The following is a 17,500-nucleotide window of genomic DNA, read 5'->3' as shown; positions in this document are numbered from 1 at the left end:
CCATGACCTATATCCTAACTATGGTGGAAAAGGCTAGCCAGAGGATTTGGTTAAAAAGAGATGATGAGCGATGGCTAGAAGAATATTGAACTGTATTTAATAACCAGTTGATCTAGCAAGCAGGGCCTCATATCAGTGAGTGGGGGCACATTGATGCCATCGAGAGGCTGGCGCCGAAACTGTGCGCATTCTCTCCTGATGACCCAATACACTTTCTGGCTTCCAGTATGCGGAGTTCTTGACTGATAGCACTTGCATGTGCAAGTTGTTTGCAAAACATCTACATATATGTATATATATATATATAATGGCTAACTTTTGCTTCATAGTCTCATAAAGAGGTGCTTGAATATGAGTTTTTAATTTTTTTTATTTGCACAGCTGATGCGAGAATTAAGCAACTTAGGTGAAAACAATAAAGAGCGACCACTGTGCTTCCCTTACAGTATTAAGGCCAGAGTGTTGTTGTTTGCTCACATGGCACGGAAAAGTCTTCCAGCGGACTCACTGGAGATAGGTAAGCTACACACACACTGTAATTATTTATACCATCCATATCAATGACATTCCATTCTTGACATGATGCCATGAATGAATTCAAGATTTTGTGACTGGAACACTGAGCACAAGATCAGGAATTCAGATTTTACTACAGCAGTTGTGTTGTGTCTTGTCTCAAAGCACTATATTTCTGCTTCCATCAATTTATTTTTTACTAATTCTGCTGTTGTTTAGCAGTAGGAAGGGCATACCCTTCCTACTGCTAAACTGTAAAACTACTTGAACTGACCATATGCATATGTTCAGAATTGTTTTTGCGTGTATTTTGTCCTATCCTTAAAAGCTTAATGTTCATAATTTTCAGCTTTTGTTATTCACTGTATTGGTCTGAAGTGGGGCTCTGCACCTGTTGTCTTTGCAGGCCTTCCAAGACTGGCGAAATTGACACAGTTAATGTCATTCTTAATCAATTCAATGTTGGCTGCAAGGAAGGAACTCTAGAAAGCAGGTGTTAGGGTGGGTTTGTGGGAGCACTGGCAGGTGTGGGTCTTACAGGATTGGGCATAATTATGAGTGGTGGGATAAGGAGAAATAAACGAGCTGGGAGTGTAACAGTAGAAATGGCAGAAGGAGGAAACAATATGTTGTTCTGTCAGAGGTTGGAGTGTGTAACTTCATGCCAGTCTGTTTGGAAAAGAATTCAAAAATGGCCCAGTTTACAGGGTGTAGCTAGGTACTATAATTCACTGCTTCTGGCCGTATAGTTGGCATTAGTAAGAGCATTCAACCATTGAGGTTATGCCAAAGCAGACATTGAGGCAACAATGTAATCCTCTGATTTGTTGGATTCTGCCAGACTGTCCAACCTATGTCAGCATGGAAGACTGCAATGCCCTAATTATCATTTTGAGCTTTAGATTATTACTTAAAAAAATATATTATCTTAATTTTTACATTATTGCTTAATAATGAAGCCAAAGGCAGTTTAAATTAAAGCAAAACTACGTTTCCAGTTATTTTGAAAAATCTGTTTGTATTAAATTACAAATATTTCTTTTATTTCAGATAAACAATATATATTAAAGAAATGTCCCAGCTTGATAAATGAAATGGTGAATGTTGTTCCTCAGTTAGTTGGTGGAGCAGTACATGGCAAATGTAAGTGAAAACCAATCGTCATTATATCCATCTTTTTCTGTCTCTTTCTGTATATCACTACCTCATTCTTATCTATCTGTATCTCCCTATATTTCCATGCCAGCCTTGGGCATGGAGGTTAAATGATGAAGATAATTGGCAACAAGTTACAAAGTGACTCGAAGGCTAATAGTTTCATGTATGACACTTATCAAACACGTATATGTTATATTGCTTGATTGGTTCAATGCATTGTCTTCTGCTGGTGGTTTGCGATTAAAAAAAAAATTTTTTTTTAGATTCTTAAGAGTTTAAAAAATATATACACTATTCAATAAGGGCCAAGAATCAAACTCATCTCATTTGATCAGTTTTGGTAGTTAACATTTTAAACTTATTTGATCACTTCTGGCAGTTAACATTAGAAATTACTATTTCTGATTATTTTTTATTCATATAATCCATTTTAGCTTTTTTCTACATTCAAAGGCCAGACTATTAGATGTGTGATACTGTATATTGTGAAATATAGGCTGTATGCAGATGAAGAGAAGTGACCATCATATCTGCCTGATGAGCTGTTAATCTATGAGAAAGGCTGATTTGAGTTGAGAAAAGGCCCTGGCTAATATGTGCAAGAGAGATGGTTGCATAGAATTTGGTGTGTATTAAGATTGAATGATTAGTTGGGGGAAAAGTGCTAAGAGTTGACAATGCAGGGTACATATAGTAATATGTCAAGAAAACTGGGAAAAAATTCTAGGGTCAGGTATGAGAATATTGTTTGGTTGGCATGTGATATTCTCAGATCTGCAGAATCGAGACAAATGGCGGTATTGTATTCTGCTGGTATGATCAATTAATATAAATGTGGGAAAAATGGATATTGAAATAAGGGTAATGTTGATAATAATTAGCAAAGAATATTATTGAATTTTGTTGCTAATTATTTAGTTTTAGTGCACATATATAGGCACAGGTGTGGCTGTGTGGTAAGAAGCTTGCTTCCTAATCACATGATTTTGGGTTCAGTCCCACTGCATGGCACTTTGGGCAGGTGTCTTCTGCTATAACTAAGGGCCAATCAAAACCTTGTGAGTAGACTTGGTTGATGGAAACTATGGAAGTTCATCATATTTGTATGTGTGTGTGTGTGTTAGTGTCTCTTAGCTTTGACATCGCATGAAAGCTGTAAATGAGTGTCAATGTCATACAAGCAGTTTCCTTCATTTTCAATCCACGAAAACATGTCTGCTCATGGGGGAATGTGACCCTACTTGGAAATGGGCAAGTGTTGGCAATAGGAAGGACATCTAGCTGTAAAATATTCACCTCCACAATTTCTTTCGGACCCATGTGAGCATTAAAAATGATGATAATTGTTCTAATGATATAAAAACAATTGTGCATGCTTTTATTTCTTGTAGGTTTTTCTATGCCCACTTTGGATACTCTTGAAAATATAATGAAATTATCTCAGCTGCTAACCCAAGCACTTCAGGAGAAGTCCCCTGCTCTTCTTCAGCTGCCTTACATAACACAGGATATGTTGAAATACTTTGTTTGTCGTAAAGTAAGATATTGATTCTTGTTTTATCAGTTTTGAACAAAACTTGTAAAGGTTTTTTTTACACTCAGTATTTCCTATTATACTGTTGTTTACAATTGATCTGTTGTTATTCTTGTATTAGTCAAAAAAACAATGTTTAATAATTTATTCATTTGTGTTGTATAATGTAAGCTTTTGGTTAATAGTAAGGTTTTTGTTTTGAAATTTTATTATGAGCCATTAACTTGTAGATTGACAGCTGTAAAAGTAACTGCAGTTTAAATTTTACAATAAAATTATAATAAAATCTAGTCATTCAGTATTATAGACAAACATTAACTTTAACCTTTATATTTTTTCATTGATTTTGATGTATGTGAATAATACAGATAATTACGTTACAAGATTTAAATCTCTTTTATATTTCTATTTCAAATCTCACAGGATGGTAAAATTAAAAGTAATATACAGGGGAGAGTTCAGTCAACTATTATTTCTTTTCTAACAGTTAGCACTGTTCCTGCTATATCATTACAATCTATACAAAAACTAAAATAATTTCTTGTTATATTGGAACTAATATAATACTTTTTCATGAGAAATATTAAAATGTAAAAATATTGAAGTTTTTAATTATGTGTACATATATATATATATATATATATATATAAATATATAATGTATATATATGTAAGAAAATATACATTTGTAATCTTTCAGAGAAATATTCGAAGTGTGAAAGACTTTTTGCTCATGAAAGATGAAGACCGTCGATTCATTCTTCGTAACTTGAGTGATGAAGAATATAAAAATTTACTGGATGTTGCTGCATCTATGCCTTATATAACATTTGAAGTAAAGTCTGAAGGTAACTATTTCATCTCATCTTGACTTGATATTTCTTGAAATATCTGTTATGGAGATTTCTGTTACAACTTTGCTTTTTATGGAAGTATTTCTTTCTTTAATACTTTGAATTTGATTGGCATACATTAAGATAGAATTTGTTCTTTTTTTTTTATTATTCTCTGATGTATTTGGACTTGTATTCTCATCTTAGTTGTTAAGATTACAACTTTTTCCCTATTGTATTTTCTGATGCTTGTTATATCTGGGATTGTTTTTGGAATTTCAAATGGAATCCTTAAATCAATTGATAAAGATGGAATGAAAACAGTTGTGCACGTCAGTGATATTCTTGTAGTAACCCTTTTGCTCTATTTCTGTTGAAATACACTGCCTTTGTTTCAATTAATTTTGAAAATAATTGTTTAGTAAAATAACTTTGTCATTGTTAATGCAGTATTTGCAATATGAATTAACATACAATTTTGATGGAAGGTTTTAATTTTGATAATTTCAAAATAGGAAGTTTGTATCATTGACCTTGGGTGGGTTGGTATAAAAAGGGTTAATTCTTTAACTTGCTGGTGCCACTTGCCACAACAGACAGTTGGAGTCTGGACAGCTCCTTTCTAGGCAGCTCCATCTCAAACCATCCAGTCTATGCCAGCATGGAAAGCAGATGTTAAACCAGAGTACATATAGCATACATTAACTTCATGATGGAGATTGAATTTACTGTTAGGTGAACTGCAACTTTAGCGTTTGATACCAAATGTGATAGGCACCTAAAGAAGGCTGGAGGGTGCAACGTCTGGAACTTGTGACTGTAACAACCAAAATGCGAATATTAATATATCCATCTATAATAATAATTGCATATCTCCGGAATTCAGACTAAAATTTCTTTCTTTTATAAAGACATATTTTATTACTTGACTGTCATGGCTGGCACACTGGATAATTCAACCTCATCTCTTTCCAAAGCTCATTGCTTAACCTTAGTAAAGATATCAGATCATACATGCTCAAAAGACCATCTGTATGTATTTATGTCAGTCACTTGATTTAGCTAAATCTTACTTTATGATTTAAATTCCTTTGAAACTGAATAACAGCTACTGATATAATATCTTAACAAAGACCTATTATTTGCATGGTGTCTTGATATCTTGTTTTGAAAGTTGCTAAAACTTACGTATTCATCCAAACATTTTCTTTCTGTTTTTAATATGAATTTGATTATCATGATATATCTGGTGGTAGTTGTTACAAGTGCTTGTATTGATAATGCTTGAACTAGAACTTGTAGTGATAATGCAGGAGTTGTCTCTGTAATTTTGCTTTCGACTAGTTAGACAAAAAAGTTATTTGATTTGGCTAGTAACACGTTTTTGTTTCTTCAATTTTCAGTCATTGATGATGATGATTCAACCATCACAGCTGGTTCTATAGTGACTGTGACTGTAAACCTTAAGCGGGAAAGCATGGGTGATCATTTTAGAAACACTACAGATTCCCCAAGTAAAAAGGACGATAAGAAAGATATGATGGATGCCGAGGATGTTTATGCAAAAGAAGAGGCTGAAAACAGGGTTTGTATTTGATTCATCCCAATCTTATCTGAAATGTTTGCTTTCCATGCAAATATATGTCAGTATCTTGAAAATATTAGATAAATCGCTGTATTTGTTACAGATTGCTTACTTCATGAGAGAATCACTACTTATCAGGTTCATATGATTTACATTTTATTCTATTTCTCAAGCACAGTAGCAAGGGAGTTAAAATTTAATGGACTGTTGAACATATGGCTGTTTGGCTACTAAGTATTTCTAGTCAAGAAATTCATTTCATCAACTATTTGTGGGTGGGGAGAGAAGAGACTACACGGTGATAGTAAACATCTCCTTTAAGAATTTACAAATACTTGAGATTTTATGATGCATCCCATCTGTGCTATCATGAAAAAAGAAAAAGAAAATAATAAAGTCAAGTGGTGGTATGAAATAAGTTTGCTAAAGCAATTAGTTGATCTCCAATCCCTCTAGGTGCTAGTAACTTCAATAAGAAACAGTTTGAACTGTGACATCCTTTCCAGTCCATAGCCACAAGGAAAGATATATAAAATGATGATGATGATTACTCCTGGCCCATTGTCATCTCCTCACACTACCAATCACTTCATTATTGAGTTGCAGGTGTGGCTGTAGTTAAGAAGTTTGCTTCCCACGCACATGGTTTCAGGTTCAGTTGCACTGTGTGGCACCTTTGGCAAGTGATTTCTGAGCCTGGTCTGATCAAAGCCTTGTGAGTGAACTTGGTAATCATAAACTGAAAGAAGTCTGTTAGTGTATGTTTGTGTCTTTGTCTTGACATTGCATGAGAGTTGTGAATAAATGTCACTGTCATACATGCAGTGGCATTCATTTCCATTATTCTGCCAGAACATGTCTGACCATGAGGAAATATTACATTGCTTGGAAATATATGAGGAGTGGTTACTGGAAGGGCACCCAGCCATAGAAAATCTGCCTCAACACATTCTGTCTGAACCATTCAAGCATAGAAAAGTGGATGGTAAAATGATGACAACGATGATAGTCCATATTTTTTCCAAGATGAATATATAGTGATGTCTGTTTGTCAAACTTCTTCCTCTCTACAATGTTTCAGTTGGCATTCTCAGCGGTGTCATATAAAAGTGCCCGTGCAGCGCCACATAAAAATGCCTGTGTGGTGCCACATAAAAATGCTCATGTAGCACCATGTAAAAGTGCCTGTATGATACCACATAAAAGTACCCAGCACACTCTGTGAAGTGGTTGGCATTAGGAAGGGCATCCAGCCATAGAAACCATACTAAATCAGACTGGAGTCTAGTGCAGCACTCTAGCTTGCCAAGTTTGGTCAAACTGTCCAACCCATGCCAGCATGAACAATGGATGTTAAATGATGAATGACGATGAAAAGTTCCTGGTTCAACCTCTGGCCTAGCTCAGAATATCATCTAAAGATGATTAGAGAATATACAGATTGAAGTGCATCAATATATAGAAGTTGAGGTTATTTCTTGCAAATGCTAAAATGTTCAAAACTAGCTTGCCTAGTAAAATGAATTCAATATTTTATTTTTTATTAGTTTAACTATTCTGTTAGCACAAGTATCTCAAATCAGTGTCTTGTTAGAATTGACTCCTTTTCTTTGAAAAGAGCATCTAGTTGTAGAAATAATTACTTCAGCTAATAAACCATTCCATTTATTCAAGTATGGAAACATGGATGTAAAAACAGTTGAATCTTGTTTTGTTATAGGTCACTGAATCTCCACAGAGGAGACCTCTTAGACCCTGGGAAAAGAAAAAGAAGAAAAATAACAAGAAATCTGGCAAGAAATCTAATAAGAAAGTTAAAGGTCCACCACCCCGATCTAATACATCTTCAGCACAGGCGGCGGCAGCAGCAGCAGCAGCAGCAGCAGCAGAGAGTAAGGAGGATAAGAAAGGAACTGTTGCTACTATTTATCCTGCTAGTTCTGAGGTATTTTATAATTTTCAGATATTACAGTGAAGTAATTGAATATTTTCTGTTTAAACTTGATTGTATAATTATGATTGTTGCTTTGAGAAAAGTAATTTAATAAGTCATATAATTGATAAATTCTATAATAAATTGTATTGGTGCTGCTGTGACTATTATCTACAATGTCATGACAAGTATATATCAAATCTGTTATAAAAGCAAGTGTGAAATTAAGGGCAAAATAACATTTTGCTTGCTTCTGCTAATTTTAGCTGAAAACAAGTCCCTTACCTATTGCTTAAGTTGTAAACAATTGTCAAAACAACCAATTGTTGAACCTCTTGCTAGAATAACAAAGCACCCAGTATACTCTGTAAAATAATTGGCATTAAGATGAGCGACCACTCAGAAACCTTGCCAAAGCAAATATTAGAGTTCTCGAACCCATCAAATCTTGTCAAACTGTCTACCGCATGCCGACCTGGAACAAGGATGTTAAATGTTGATGATTTATTTGTATGGATATGTACATTTGTGCATGAATGTACATACATACATACATATATATATATATATATATTATTTAAGAGTTCCAACTCTGTCTGTTTTTTATGTTTTAGAGAACAAATATTGTAGAGAACAAATATTGTCAAATTCTATTTCACGAACCAGAGGGAGGATGAAAACGAGTAGAATTGAGTGCAGGGATCTTTAAACCTGATCATATGTTTCTGTATGCAGAATGATTTCTTAGATTTGTATGTGTATTGTATATTAAAAATATAGCATTTAATTCAGACAGCAGAGGCTGAGAATGGTAAAGGAGAGAGTGAAAATGGGTCTGATCATGAAGGAAGTGAAAACTCTGATGAGGATGTAAAAGACGGCAACTGGAAAGATAATGCTAATGCAAAAGATGATGATGAAGACTGGTCTAAGTATCAGGCTGATATAAAGAAGGAAACCATTTTAGAAACAAAATCTAAAGAAAGTCATCCTGTTCATTGTCCATATTTCCCTCTTGTGAGTACAATTATTTCTTTTTGGAGATATTCTTCTAAGTTTTTGGAAGATGGGGATTAATTTAATGATAGTTTATATTTCTTTTTGTTCTCATTTGTTTGGGCTTAGACCACGTTGCTGTTGTGTTATGTGATAAAATAGTTTACTGTTGTACAAGGTGCATCTACTGAATAATTATTTCATTGCTGAACAGAAATTTTTAAAGATTGCTGGAATTTATCATGGGAAGTTGCTTCATTAATATAAAGAATGCAAAACTATTCTGATATTAAGAAAGATTAGATTGACTTTTGGCATATTCGTTGCAATAGTTTACATTGTAAACATGAACAAGGATTAATATTTTAAATAAGCATATGATTAAACACTGGTTATACATCTCATTTATTCATCAACTCACAAACAGGATAATATATGTCCTCTAAAACCACCCATTTTGTTTATGACCAAAGATGTGACCAAAAATTCAACTAATCTAAAATTTAATCTTTATATGTTCATTAACACTTTCTATATTCAGTTTTATATATTTGTGGAATACATTATACCTAGGGCAACATCAACCCATTTCGAATATGGTAATGTTAACTGAGAATGTCTATATTATATATGAGTGTGGACATTTATAGATAACTCCGTGGCACATGCAAAATACAAAGTTTTCTTGACTTGTTGGTTCTGGAGGAAGAGGCAGTATCCATGGCTTTTGCAGGTCCTCTTGGACCAGTCAAATTGTTACTTTAATGTGCCACTTGAGCCTCTGTTACATCAACACATGTGGTTAAGATATGAGCAGGGTGGGAATTCCAGGGGGCTATTCTTTTGGGAAGGAAAGTGGAGTGGTTTAGGACTGATTTATGTTTGTTAATGAGTTCATTTATTATTTGATGACATCCTTTATGTTTCTGTTGAATTGTAGGAAAAACAGGAGTGTTGGTGGCTGTACATTGCCGACCGGAAACAGAAAATGCTTATATCTGCACCTGTGTTTATTTCGAGCTTAAAGTATGAAGAAAAGGTAAATCTTGATTTAGACATTGCATTAAATTTCTAATCAAGAAATATTAATTTGTATGAGCAGCTGTCTTGCTTCCGCGCTAATGGCATGTAAATGGCACCATTTGAGCATAATCGTTATCAGTGTTGCCTTCCTGGCACGTGAAAAGACATTCGAGCGAGGTCGTTGCCAGTGCCGCCGGACTGGCTCCTGTGCAGGTGGCACATAAAATACACCATTTTGAGCATGGCCGTTGCCAGTACCGCCTGACTGGCCTTCGTGCCGGTGACACATAAAAGCACCCACTACACTCTCGGAGTGGTTGGCGTTAGGAAGGGCATCCTGCTGTAGAAACTCTGCCAAATCAGATTGGAGCCTGGCGTAGCCATCTGGTTCGCCAGTCCTCAGTCAAATCATCCAACCCATGCTAGCATGGAAAGCGGACATTAAACGATGATGATGATAGCCTAATCTGCAATGTGCTACGGTTGTTATTCCTTTCTCATGAAACATATCCTACCAATATTAACCCTTTTGCTGCTAGTATCCAAGACAATGTTATTTATATATATTTTCTCCTGCAGATTGAAGTGAAATTTTCTGCACCAAGAAAACCTGGCATTTACCATTATTCAGTCTATTTGAGATCTGATTCCTATTTAGATTCGGACCAAGTGCATGGTTTAAGGGTAAGTGATTTTTTGCATTGCTTATGTTTATTTCTCTCATTCCCACCGACTCTCTTTCTACTTTTCTATGCTCTTTCCTTTTTTTTAATTTCACATTTATTTTTCTCATCTTTTCATTTAAAAATACACTCACACACACACACACATTTATTTGCTTCTTATCATATGCATCTGACATATCTGTATCATTGTATACACACATATGTATATCTTCCTACTGTTTTCAGGCCAAAAATAAGTATTTTTAGAATATAACAGCACAGTCAAGCTGTTTTATTTAGTGATTATTTTCCCCAAATTTATTTTCTTTTGTATAGACTGATTCTCTTGTTAAGATGAAGCCAATAGAAAATATTACATAACTGAAAGATTAATAAGTTTTCATATTGTGATCAGTTTTTTTATTTACTGCGAATTTTTTGGATAACACGCAGAAGCAAAACAATTTGACTTTTTGTTTTACTATGTTTCAATAGAAATGAGAATTTTTTTTCTGTATTTTTTTTTTTTCTTTTATAGTCTTATTTTCTGATTTCTCTGTATTTACTACTTTTACCTTTTGTTTAATTCTATGTTTTGGGTCCACATGTTATGATTTGACAAATTATTAGTTGTCCAGTAATGTGAAAAAAAACCCAAACATTTCTACATTCTTATATTTTGATTTGTTTTATATTCATATATTCAGCTTGATGTAAAACAAGCCAAGATAATCGAGGACCACCCACAATGGGAGATTTCTGATGATGATGATGATAAGAAGGAAGAGGAGGCTAGTGGAGATTCTGACTATTCTACAGACAATGAAGAATCTGATTCTGAATAAATATATTTTGATGTACAAGTGTTGATGTCAGTTTTATAAACCCAATAACTACAGGCTTTTGGGGGTTTGTGTTTTTTTTTTCAACTCCTTTTGTTAACATCTCAGTTGTTCGACTCATCACTGTTGTGCCCCAGTATATTTTCAAGAATATTACTGAGATAATTCTTAGAAAAAGCAATGCTTTTTTTATATGTGATACTTTATGCATCATATGTGATGGATTTCTTTAAATCTCATGAATCTATTTCATCGATGAAGTTTATAAAACATGAAAAAAAAACCAAAACAACACTAACAATTATACCAATGCATTCAATACAGCAATCATTAGGGAAGAATTGTAATAAGCATTCCTTTGTATGTTGAAGCTACGAAGCCTTTCCCAGATCATTTCATGGCAGCAGTGTAGCTTTTAGTTTCTAGTTTCAGTGTTTGAAAGATGAACAGATTAAAAGAAAAAAGATATTTTTTTTAGGTTATTATTTATAGAATTTCAAGTCTTGAAACGGGAAATAAAGCTGCTCTCCATACTCCAGTAAAATAAATGAGCCATTTACCAGTAAACAGAAAAAGACTAAAATGATAATAATGATAATGACAAGTCCTTTATGAAATAATGATTTAAAAAATATATTACAGTTTTATTAATATTTAAATGTTAATTTTTCATATGCTTGTGTCCTGTTTCATTCATTTTTAAACAGAGTTTTGACTTTCTGACTGTTTTGCCTTCCTATGATTTCTCATGGAATATTTTTTTAATGCTTATTTAAACACACAACTGAAACATTTTACTTTAAATGTGTATATTTTTATTTTACTATTATTTTATTTTCTTTATATTTTTGTCCCAAATTTATTTGACCAAACTTTGCTGAAATATTAGGTGCATGCACTGTTTACCTTTGTTTAAAGGTAAAATGGGTAATTAGAGGACAAACAGCTTGTAGGTTTCTTCAGAACAAGCATTCAAGAATCATTTTATAATCAACAGACCAAAACAATTCAATCTTCTTTGGAACTTCTGTACATAATTTCTGTAATACTCTGTTAACTTCACTTAAAGCTAATAAAATCACTATTGAAAATCCTGCTTATTTCAATATTTCCCTTTCTTTTCCTCTTTTTCCTTTGTTTCGATTTCTGCTGCTGCTGTCATCCTTGTCGTTGCTTCAACAACATCAAAACATGAATGACTACTCATATCACAGAAACAATTTTGCACTACTTCCTTCTTTTGCATGAAAAGCACACAGCTAAGGCATTCAAACTTACTGCCTATATTTAACTTTGCAGTCTCTCACCAACTCATTGCAGTATAATATATATATAACGTTGGGCCTCATGGTGGGGATAAGTGACCGAGACCTTTGGTGATATGCTGTGCTTGAGAAGACTCGTCAAGCCAAGTGATATCGTAGTTGTGGTTGATGCCAGTGCCATGTAACTGGCACCTTGAACCAGAGGCACATAAAAAGCACCCATTACACACTTGGAGTGGTTGGCACTAGGAAGGGCATCTAGCCATAGAAACCATACCAAATCTGATTGGAACCTTGTGCAGCTCTCCAGCTTACCAATTTCAGTCAAACCATCTAACCCATGCAAGTATAGAAAGCAGATGCTAAATGATGATAATGATGAACATTGCTGGATAATAAAATGACAAGTTAGCAAAGATGTTAAGACATTAGGTAATTGCCAGTGCCTCAAGTTTAACTACTAAGGTAAACTTTGCCTTTCATTCTTTGTGTTGACAAAAGTACCAATCCAGGGCAGTGGATTGGCAGAACTGTTAGTACTGGGCAAGATAGCTTGTGTCTGTTCTGACATTTACAAAATCCAACTAAAACATCTGGTTGATTGTCAGACATAGTTTCCCATTATAACTACCAGCTGCCCACATGTATACTTCTGCATATCTTCCTGCTTCTACTATTTTTGAACTATCCAGCTGCACTTTACTTCTACCCTTGCTTATGTAATGCACCAGCTATTCTTCCACTTGTCATCCCTATTATCTTTCACTTCACACTGAACAAGTCACTCATTCATTCTTCCCTGGATCTGCAGTCATCTGAAATTCTTCCCTCCCTTCTATATTTTTCCTTCACTTATTAAACTTGCCTGAAGTTCAAGCTGAACGTCTACAAAATTAATCTCAATGGGAGCACCCCTCTCCCAGGCTGATAGGCACTGACTACACTCCTCTTCTATAGATCCAGGCTAACCAAAGCCTTGTGTGTGGATTTGGTACACAGAAATTGAAAAAAAAAAGCCTATTGTGTGTGTGTGTGTGTGTGTGTGTGGCAGGAGATTTGGCCATAGAAAATCTACTTCAACAAATTCTAACACATGCAAACATAAAAAAGTGAACATTACATGATGAATTCACTTACAATATTAATTTGTCCTTGTATGTCTATTGAGGACGTGTGGAAATATTTCCAAATCCAGAAGGGTGGTCTGGAGTCCAAAGACCAAAGTGCTAAGTAGTAACTGTGCACAGTATTTCAATATCACTTGGGAAATGAATTTGTTTGATACGTAGTTGACAGTTCTAATTCATATGTACTCAGCCGACTTACTAATTGCAGTTAGGTCTTATGTCAAGGAGAGAGTCATTTCATAGTTACTCAATCTGCTAAAATTAGCCATCAAATTTTCTTTGCACTACATTTTATTATTTTAAAGGGAGTAGATGTTGGATAATGTTGTCTGGAAAGATAGTTGATCATGATGGGAATGGCTTCAACCCTAGATATACTTGACCAAGCTGATGTTGGGCTTTGCTAAGAAACTGCTAAATCTAGCTTTCTGTCTGGTTTTCTCAGGATGAATGATATATATACGAGGGGGTGCTGAAAAATTCTTGGCTTTGGGTAAAAGAAAATACAGGGGGATCAGTTAATTATGATTTTATTCAACATATTCCCCTCTCAGATTCACACACTTATTGCAGTGGTCCTTCAGTTTTAATAAGCTCTGTGAAAGAACTCAGAAGGCTGGGCCTCCAACCAGGCCTTTTGTGATACCCTTAAAGCCAGGAACTTTCCAGCACCCTTGTACAGTCTGACGGTGAATGACACTTAGGGCTGGTTGCCCTGTGAGTTTGAGTTTATTGAAGACTTCAGGAAGCGGCTGGTGTGTCAGGAAGGAGAATTTGGGAGGAATGTTGTAGCTTTTATTATTATTATTATTATTATTATTAGAGATGCTTCTAACAGGCCTTTTGATTGAGGAGTGGCCATTAAGAGGACCATATAAAGATAGTAAAGACCTTGGCAAGGGATCAAAAGGCTCAACTACAATTTTGGAGGTAGTAACCATAGAAAATGTTCTTTTAAGTGAACTGGTTTGGGGTGTATTATTTTGGTCACCTTGTCTCAGATGGGCCATTTTATTAATTCTGAAGGGCGCAAAAGCATTGTGCACTACTTATGACAGTGTAGTTGCTAGCAAACATGGAGACTTTTGATGTATCCACTTTTGATCCTGTGAAACATTGAAGATGTGACAGCCTGAAAGATGGAGGAGGCTTGCACCAAAATTCAGCTGATTTTCAGTTTCAATTGAGTAAACTAGGGTAACCTGAAATAAAGTGCCTTGCAGAAGGATACAGTGTGGCATTGGACAAACAGTTGAGCCCACAACTTTAGGATAGCGAGGCCAGCACCCTAGCCCAAGCCATACAGCTTTTGAAAGGTGATCATGTTAAAAGCAAAGAAAAGTAATACAATAATAAAATTGTTCACTTAAACCATCACCTGCATGGTTACTAGCAATATTTTTGTAATATTTATGCCATTTCACTTGGTTCTCCCTCTCTCTCTCTCTGGTTTAATCTAGTACGTGTTATCTATAACATCCAGAATGTAGGCCCTAGAACTTGATATTTCAGTATATGAAGATGTAGGTAAAGGAGTATATAGATGCTGTCAGTGTGTTTGGTTGCAGTGAGGAGTAGAAGAATTTGATGTTTTGGGCACAAACCCTTTAAGCCCTAAAAAAAAACTTTTTCATTTCACACGGCAACCAATAAACTCGTGGATTTTATTACCATTAATATATAACTGGAATGAAGGAGTCTGTACATGGTTACTCGATCTGCTCAAATAGCAGTCAAATCTCCCTAAAATGACAACTTGTCTTGAAGAAAGAAAGATATATTAGCAAATGTTATCCTAGTGACACAAAAAAATCCAGAGTGGTCACATTTGCAATGCATTTGATCACACATCTGTCCAGTTAGTTCTGAACTGATGTCAATACCAAGAAATGGAGTAGTCTGGAGCTAATAAAGGAAGCCTTTACTTCATTGCCCAACCTGCTGGAAACAAATTAAATCACCTCTCAGCCAAAATCTACAATTCCAAAAAAGAAAAAAAAAGTTTATGTAGTCCTATATGCTCTGTTTTTAGAGGAAACAATGGGTATTGATTGCAATGCTTCGATCATACATCTACTCAATCAGGGCTGACTTGGAGCTAATAGCAAAACTACTGGAATAAATTCAATCCAATATCATCTGCAAAAATTTATCTTGTGCCTCCTAAGAAATGAGATTTGTAACAATAATAAATGTTCCAAAATTTGGTACAAGGTCAGCAACTTTAGCAGGAAGGGGTTAGGTAATACCATCGACTCCAGTATTTGACTGGTATGTAATTTTATTGCACCTGAAAGGATGAAAGGCAAAGCTGACCTTGGCAGGATTTGAACTCAAAATGTAAAGAGTTGGAAGAAATGTTGCTAAGCATTTTGTAAGATGCACTAATGATTCTGATAGCTTGCTGCTTTAATAATAATAGTCCTTTCTACTATAGACACAAGACCTGAAATTTTGGGGGAGGGGGCTAGTCAACTACACTCAACCAGAATCTGGCCTTTCTTCACATAGACTATCTCATTAGTAATCATAAATAACACCCACAGTAAGACACCCAACTTACTGTTACTTGAGGTTTCAGGGTGATGAAACTTGGCACAGTTTGTATAAAACAAAGTAACAATAATATAAATAATAATAATGGTTTCAAGTTTTGGTATACAGCCAGCAATTTCGGAGTTAAGTCGATTACATTGACCCCAGTGCTCGACTGATACTTGTTTTATCGACCTCGAAAGAACAAAATGTAAAATTTACCTTGGCAGAATTTGAACTCAGAACATAAGGACAGATGAAACACAGCTAAGCATTTTACCGGTATGCTAACGATTCTGCCAGCTTGCCACCTTTTAGAAAATTACTGACATCTAATATGCAAGATATGCAAGATAAGGTAGACCACCTGAGAGAAACTTCACGGCGAGTGGGCTTGAGGATCAGCCAGGAAAAGACAAAAGTGCTGCGTATCAACAACAAGCAGGAAGAGCCAATCACAATTGAGGGGGCACCTGTGGAGGACGTTAGTGAGTTTGTCTATCTTGGAAGCAAGATCAGCAAATCAGCTGGATCAAATGAGGACATCACTGCAAGAAGCAAGAAGGCTTGGCAAGCCTTCGCTATTCTTCAGCCAGTATGGAAGTCCACTGCCATCTCAACTCGAACTAAACTCCACTTATTTAGTTCGAACGTAAAATCTGTGCTTTTGTATGGCTCTGAAACATGGAGAGCCACCTGTAGCAACTACAGGAAGATCCAGACCTTCATCAACAAATGTCTCTGGCAGATCCTCCATCTGAAGTGGTTTGACAGAGTACCAAACGCCAACCTGTGGGAAAGGGCCAACCAGGAACCCATACATGTTCAGATTAGACGAGGGAGATGGAGATTGGACACACACTGTGGAAAGAACCCTCAAATGTGACACGACAAGCACTTGACTGGAACCCGCAGGGGAAAAGGAAGCGAGGATGTCCGAAGCAGACATGGAAGCGGAGCATTTTGGACGAGCTCAGGACCACCGGCCTGACATAGGAAGCAGCCAAGAAACACTAATGATTGCAAAAAGTGGAAAATAACTGTTGAGGCCCTATGCATCATAGAAGAAGAATATGCACCATCCTAAGGCAGATGTTGACTGTCTGTATCTACCTAGAAGCTGTAAGGGGAGCATTTTGCCCAGCATTCTAACGAATAACAACAACAATAATGTTTTCAAATTTTGGCACAAGACTAACAAGTTCGGGGAGGAGGTAAGTTCAACTGGTACTTAATTTATCAACCCCGAAAGGATGAAAGGCAAATTTGAACTCAGAAAATAACGGCAGACGAAATACCGCTAAGCATTTCACCCAGCTTGCTAACGATTCTGCCAGCTCGCCACCTTTTAATAATAATAATAATAATAATAATAATAATAATAATAATAATAACTGAAAATAACGACTGAAAAATGGCATGGAAAACCTCTCAATGGCAAATACCCAAAGAGAGCGAATAATGCAGATATTGACAAAGCCCTTACCCA

The 17,500-nt window shown here is 35.5% G+C and overlaps 1 protein-coding gene across 2 annotated transcripts in view; it reads left to right on the top strand.

Annotated features, from left to right (window-relative positions):
• Positions 1–12,180, top strand: part of LOC106868117 (translocation protein SEC63 homolog) — a 31,963-nt gene extending 19,783 nt beyond the window's left edge. The window contains exons 10-19 of one of the 2 annotated variants that reach the window (XM_014913246.2): positions 382–517; positions 1,567–1,659; positions 3,066–3,211; positions 3,908–4,055; positions 5,444–5,625; positions 7,346–7,570; positions 8,339–8,575; positions 9,495–9,593; positions 10,157–10,261; positions 10,950–12,180. In XM_014913246.2, coding sequence (XP_014768732.1) covers positions 382–517; positions 1,567–1,659; positions 3,066–3,211; positions 3,908–4,055; positions 5,444–5,625; positions 7,346–7,570; positions 8,339–8,575; positions 9,495–9,593; positions 10,157–10,261; positions 10,950–11,087 — 1,509 coding nt within the window. In that variant the 3' untranslated portion in view covers positions 11,088–12,180. The remainder of the gene's footprint in view (positions 1–381; positions 518–1,566; positions 1,660–3,065; positions 3,212–3,907; positions 4,056–5,443; positions 5,626–7,345; positions 7,571–8,338; positions 8,576–9,494; positions 9,594–10,156; positions 10,262–10,949) is intronic. The other variant, XM_014913247.2, reaches the window with a different exon arrangement.
• Positions 12,181–17,500: the final 5,320 nt, after the last annotated feature.

This window comes from Octopus bimaculoides, chromosome 2, assembly GCF_001194135.2.
Source record: "Octopus bimaculoides isolate UCB-OBI-ISO-001 chromosome 2, ASM119413v2, whole genome shotgun sequence".
Lineage (NCBI taxonomy): Eukaryota > Metazoa > Mollusca > Cephalopoda > Octopoda > Octopodidae > Octopus > Octopus bimaculoides.
The sequence above is the reverse complement of the archived record's forward strand: the minus strand, read 5'-3'. Positions and strand labels throughout refer to the sequence as shown.